Source organism: Rattus rattus, chromosome 13 (genome assembly GCF_011064425.1).
Source record: "Rattus rattus isolate New Zealand chromosome 13, Rrattus_CSIRO_v1, whole genome shotgun sequence".
NCBI classification, from domain to species: domain Eukaryota; kingdom Metazoa; phylum Chordata; class Mammalia; order Rodentia; family Muridae; genus Rattus; species Rattus rattus.
In genome coordinates this window covers 533,451-539,950 of record NC_046166.1, presented here as the reverse complement: position 1 = coordinate 539,950, position 6,500 = coordinate 533,451, and the positions used below count along the sequence as shown (strand labels likewise).

At 50.2% G+C, this 6,500-nt stretch overlaps 1 protein-coding gene across 1 annotated transcript; it reads left to right on the top strand.

Moving 5' to 3' along the window:
* Window positions 1–810: 810 nt before the first annotated feature.
* Window positions 811–6,291, top strand: Gpr50 (G protein-coupled receptor 50). The gene is made up of 2 exons (XM_032919150.1): window positions 811–1,046; window positions 3,653–6,291. Exons 1-2 carry the CDS (start codon window positions 836–838, stop codon window positions 5,224–5,226), a joined length of 1,785 nt encoding a protein of 594 aa, XP_032775041.1. The 5' UTR covers window positions 811–835; the 3' UTR covers window positions 5,227–6,291.
* The last annotated feature ends 209 nt before the right edge of the window (window positions 6,292–6,500 follow it).

Sequence of the window (6,500 nt, the reverse complement as noted above, 5' to 3'; positions counted from 1 at the left end):
CTGGTCCTGGCTTCTAGAGTATAAAGCACAGAGTACATTTCCCCACGGAGATTTCAAGTCCTGGGAGGATCAGGAGTCTGTATGCTGCAGCAGTCAAAACAGACCCGTTTCTTGTATGTCTGGACCCGGAGTGGGATGAATTCCTTTAGAGTGTAGGGACCCCAATTTGCTGTGAGAGCCGAGAACAGTAGTCCTGCATTCCTCACCAGGTGTAGAAAGCTATGGACAGGCTAGAGCGTGGGGAGTGGGATAAACCTACAAAGGAGTCTGTAGAGACAAGGATATGGGAGGCTTAAAGGGTTACTAGCAGCCCCCTACACCTTAGGAGGGATGAGACTTTGGGGCTGGTTGCTAGAGCCCCCCAAAGCATCTCATGAGCCCGCGCTGCAAGCTACATCCCTTTGAACAGGTATTTGTGTTGGAGGGAGAAAGAGAACTTGCTAGAAATGGATGCTTAGCGACTCTGAGCTAGTCACGAAGCAAAGGTTCCTGTGGGATTCAGAGGGGGCTGGCTAGAGAGGAGGGGAAGCACAAACAAGGTAGTCGGAAGCAGGCTGACACCACGCTGTGGATTTGTCCAAAGCAAGGTGGTGACAAGGGCGGGAGTGAGGGTGGGGGTGGTCAAAGAGCTCTGATTGGTCAGGGGGAGTGGCTAGAGGTGGGGCTAGCCACCCCTCGAGGCTTTAAAAGCTCACCGAGAGGGGCGGGGAGCTGTCATTTGCTCTCTGAGCTTCAGAGAGTGCGCCACGCTTTCCCGGAGCTCCAGGAGCTCCGAGTGACGGAGCGGGTATTAGCTGTTTGGACTCACTGAAGATCCTGAGCTTGCCTGGGAGGAATGGCCACGGTCCCCAAGAGCAACATGGGACCTACGAAGGCAATTCCCACCCCATTCGGCTGCATTAGCTGTAAGCTGCCAAAGCCCGACTACCCACCAGCGCTAATCATCTTCGTGTTCTGCGCAATGGTCATCACTGTCGTCGTAGACCTGATTGGAAACTCCATGGTCATTTTGGCTGTGACCAAGAACAAGAAGCTCCGAAATTCTGGTAAGCTTGCCCTTCTTTTCCCTAGTGAATAGCAGGTTTGCAATCCCCTCTCCCAAATTCCTCCCAAGCCCGGGGGTCGGTGGGGGTGTCGTTATGCCTGGTTCCCCTAAACTTAGAGATTCACAGTGCTGGGGGGAGCTCAGGAAATTAGCGTGGGGCAGCTGAATGCAAAGCCCAGATTCATAGGGTGCGCGGTAGCCTGTTGACTCCTGCGCCGTCGGAGACCAGACACGGAGGGAGTCAGTCGTCACAGGAGCGGAGAGTTTGGCTGCCGCCCTGGGACAGTCTGCTGAACTGGACACCGGAGGGCCGCCCCGCAGCAGAGGCACTGAAGGCCCGCCGAACTGTCTCCAAGGGAGCAGCGCGGTTCCGACCCGCTTTGCGAAGTAAAGTTCGCGCGCGGCCTCAGGGGCGCTCCCGGGAGCGCAACGCGGTGGCCGCTTCCAAGTGCCACGAATCGCCACTCGCCGCTCGCCGCCGCCCCAGCGCTTCTGGCTCGCTCCCGGGTGGCAGAGTGCAGACCCCAAGCCCGAGTGTCTAGCAGAGAGGTCTGAGCCCGCCAGAGCCGAGCTCCCTCTGCCCGTCCCAGAGTGAGTGGCTGGAACCGGAGAGCTGCAGGCAGCGGCGGCGAAGGCGAAGGCGAAGGCGGTGGCGGCGGACGTCCGGAGGTCTGTACTGGGGTGTCCCGAGGACGGGCTCAGGAGCTGAGCGCAGCGGTGGGCGGGTGGAAGGAAAGGCAGAACCAGGTAGGAATGATGCGGGGACGGCAAGCCAGCTCCAGGGGAGGTAAGGGGCTCCAATTGCAAAGCGCTAGGACCTGGAAGCTGCAAGCCCTCCTCCCCTGGTGTCCAGCCCTGGCGGATCCGAGGTGGATAGCGCGGGAAGAAGCTAGGCACAGAGTCTTGTTCGGGGGTGGTGTGGGGTGGGGTGGGGAAGGGGAATGGGTGTAAAGGGTTGAGAAGCTGCTAGTCTGGTTTGAAGGGTGGGCTGGGGAAGGCTATGAGCACGGGGAAGAAGGGTGAAGTAGCCCAACTCTGTTCCCTGACCAGGAGACAGTAGGGTGATGGCGCTTAGGGTCGTTTTCCCCCCAAGATTTCAGTGGCTTGGGAGAGTGCACAGATCTGGGAGGATTGAAAATAACGTAGCCTGGGGCTGGGGAAAAGAGCCGCTGCGCAGCGCCTAGTGAATTGCCTTGTGGGGACAAGTTTAAAAACTCAGCAACGATCTCAGAGTCCTTAAATTTTTTCTTTTAAACTCTGGTGAGTGCTTCTGATTTCTTCCTTGTAGCCTAGAGACCTGCAGCTGAGCCTTGGACCTTACCTTTCACTCTTGATAAGGTACCCAGGGGAGATCCACGGAGCACGGACAACTACCTGGGAAGCTCACTCTTTCTCTCTTTCCTTTCCTCTTTTCTTCTGAAGTGCAAATAAAAAGATTTTTTTGTGGTTGTTGTGGGTTCATTTTTAAGGTGTTTGACCTTTCTTTCCTATTTTTCTTTAGGACGTTCATTATTTTGAGGGGAAACCCTAAAAAGAACCCCTTTTTGCAAAAAGCACGGAGGGCAAGTCTTGGTGCCCCTTTAGAAAAGCCTTCATTTTCTCCCACAATGTGCAGTATTTTGCCAAACCAAAGCTTATTAGCAATGAGGTGTTTCCAAATAAAGAGGACCCTGCGCCTGCACTTGGCCTCTTTCATCTAGGTTTTGTAAAAGGTTTTTTAAAAATGTTACTACTGTCCTTTGAATGGGTCAGGGCAGGAGACAGGGTTTCCCCACAGCAGCGGTCCTCTTCAGCCTGGCAGGCTCCTGTGCTCAGGAGAGGAGGCTGTGCAGCTTTGTGCGAGAGAGACCAGGGCTGAAACCCATACTTGCAGGGATTTCTCCTTTCCCCTTGGTCTCTTGGCCTCAGACTTGATATAACAGGGTTTCTGCCCTCTTCTTAGGATTACTCTGAAGGTAGCTGGGGAGTGGTAAGTATTTCACTTGGTTGTTGGATATTACTGTTTACTTTGAACAAGTCCCCAAGACCTTCTCAGGACTGTCTCTTTTGGTACATCTTCCTTCTGAAGGAAGAGGGTTAGTATTTATTATTATTATTATTATTATTATTATTATTATTATTATTATTATTATTATTATTATCAGTGTTAATAATCGTAGTAGGTTGATCCTGTTTCTGGACAGCTCCATCTAGGTCCCTTTCTCCCACTTTCCCTTCCCTTCCCTACCTCTTCCAGTGTGGAAAATGTGGCGCAGTTATATTTCTCTAAAATGGCGTCAGCAGGACTCTGCCCCCTCCCCCGGATGTTTATGTGCTCGATGTCACCATGTCTTACAGTCTCACTTCATTCTCAGAGCAAGGATGACACTGAAAACAAATAAAAAACCAGTGGCAAGCACAGGTGTCCTAAACTTGCTTTGTGTCAGAGCCACCTGGGACTTGCTTGTAAATAAGAAAGGAGAGGAAAGAAAGAAAAACTGTCATTCTTTCAAAAAGAATTCACCCATCCAGTTGACTGTTTGCTCCATATTTTGAAAGGTGGCTTTTCAAATATTAACCACTGATTTTTGTCTCTCTCCCTCTTTTCCTTCCCCTTATGTTTTCCAGGCAACATCTTTGTGGCCAGCCTCTCTGTGGCAGACATGCTCGTGGCCATCTACCCGTACCCTTTGATGCTGTATACCATGTCAGTTGGGGGCTGGGATCTGAGTCAGCTCCAGTGCCAGATGGTCGGGTTGGTCACAGGACTGAGTGTAGTCGGTTCTATCTTCAACATTACTGCCATTGCCATCAACCGGTACTGCTACATCTGCCACAGCCTCCAGTACAAGCGGATCTTCAGCCTGCGCAATACTTGCATCTATCTGGTCATTACCTGGGTCATGACTGTTCTGGCTGTCCTGCCTAATGTGTACATTGGCACCATTGAGTATGACCCTCGCACCTACACCTGCATCTTCAACTATGTGAACAATCCTGCCTTTACTGTGACCATTGTCTGCATCCACTTCGTCCTCCCTCTCATCATAGTTGGTTATTGCTACACAAAAATCTGGATCAAAGTGCTGGCAGCCCGGGACCCAGCTGGACAGAATCCTGACAACCAGTTTGCTGAGGTTCGAAATTTTCTAACCATGTTTGTGATCTTCCTCCTTTTTGCAGTGTGCTGGTGCCCTGTCAATGTGCTCACTGTGCTGGTGGCTGTCATTCCAAAGGAAATGGCAGGCAAGATCCCCAACTGGCTTTATCTTGCAGCCTACTGCATAGCCTACTTCAGCAGCTGCCTCAACGCCATCATCTACGGTATCCTCAATGAGAATTTCCGAAGAGAATACTGGACCATCTTCCATGCTATGCGGCACCCTATCCTGTTCATCTCTCACCTCATCAGCGCTATTCGGGAGGCTTGGGAGACCCGAGTTCTCACTCGTGCCCGCGTCCGTGCCCGTGATCAAGTCCGAGAACAAGATCGTGCTCGTGCCTGTGTCGCTGTGGCGGGAACCCCGAGGAACGTCCGGAATGTTCTACTGCCTGGTGATGCAGCAGCATCCCACTCTGATCGTGCCTCTGTCCGTCCCAAGTCCCAAACCAGGTCTACTTCTGTCTACCGCAAACCTGCCTCTATCCACCATAAGTCTATTTCTGGTCACCCCAAGTCTGCCTCTGTCTACCCTAGGCCAGCTTCCTCTGTCCATTGCAAGCCTGCCTCTGTCCATTTCAAACCCACATCTGTTCATTTCAAGGGCGACTCTGTCTATTTCAAGGGAGACACTGTCCATTTCAGGGCTGCTTCCAAACTTGTCACCAGCCACCGTATTTCTGCTGGCCCTTCCACCAGTCACCCTACATCCATGGCTGGCTACATTAAATCTGGTACCAGCCACCCTGCGACCACCACTGTTGACTATCTCGAACCTGCCACCACCAGCCACTCTGTGCTCACTGCTGTCGACCTCCCTGAGGTCTCAGCCTCCCATTGCCTTGAGATGACCACCTTTGGCCACCTCAAACCCGACATTCCTGCCTCCATCCTTCCCACTGTACCCCCTGAGCTTGCTGTCACCTCTGCCACCCCTCCTGATGCCACTGTAATCCCCATTCCCACTGGTGATTACCGCAAGGTCGTGCTTATTGATGATGATTCCGATGATTCTGATTGTTCTGATGAGATGGCGGTGTGAAAAGTGTTCATTTCAGGTTTCCCTGCTTATGTGCTCCAGAGCGAGATACGTCCATTGTACACACTGACTGACACAGACAGCACGGAGCCCCAGACACTGTGGAAGTTCCAGCTACCTTTCGGGCATACTCCTCTTTGGCACCCTGTACTTTTGAAAGTGTGTATATATTCTTGCTATCTTAGAGATTAAATTTCCAAGTGTGATGTCTGTGGTTCTGAGGTCCTAAGCCTCTCTGTCCCCCTTTCCTGGTTTTCTCTGCCTCCTGCTTTCTTCTCCCATTCCCACAGGTGGGGGAGGAGTGCATGCGCGCTGGTCAAGGCTGTCCTGGTGGTTAGCTCTGTAATGTGACTGTGACCACGCAGCTTTATGTTGTGTGTAATCTATGCTGTACCTTTAATGGCAGTCAGAAAAGGATAGATAATGAAATACAGACACTTCGAATTTGCTTGTCAAGATTCCATGACAAAATACGACCCCCCCATTTGAAGAACGGAAATAGACAAGTTCTTATTAAAGTTCATTTTAATGCCTGTCAGATCAAGTGGCAAAAGGAACGATAGTCATACTAAGTTGATTCTATTTTGTAAATTTAAACATTGGTGCTGATTTTTATATATTTGGTTGCAAATGATGAGACATTTTTACCCTCTTTTTGGCCTGTTTTTCAAGTATTGACCAGCATATTCTTTTATTTCTACATTAATTTCTTCTGGTTAGTAATCCCAAATGTCAATTACAGTTATGTTTACAATATTATAATTCATAATCATTCTTTCAATCAGCATCACTTTTTACATCTTTTCATTCAGAAGGAATTGGAAGTGATAGCTAGAAGCAAATTGAGTGTTAAGAAGCCTTGTCTTGGTGACCTTCCTGGTTGGGGGCAGGAGACAAGGAGGAAGAGATGGTAGTGCCAGTCCAATCATGATCAGTGAGTGACAAGATGTGAAGCACTTGATCTATGTCAACCAGATGGCGATTTTCCTTTAGAACTCAAGAAAGAATTGCCATTTAAATGAAATTTCAACTACTAATTCAAATTGACACTTCAATCAAAGTTTACTATACAAAGGAAAACTTGTAAGGAAAACTTGTAAGGAATACTGCCCTAATTCTATTCTGCATTTGTGGTAGCAGTTAAATAAACGTGGTTCTGTGGCTTTAGTACCTGACTTTTTCTTCCTTCGATTGCTTGGGGCGGAAGGGTGTGGGGTGTGGGTGTTGGCCTGGAGGGACAAGAAGACCTGGCTGCTAATTCCATCCGCCACAGCCTG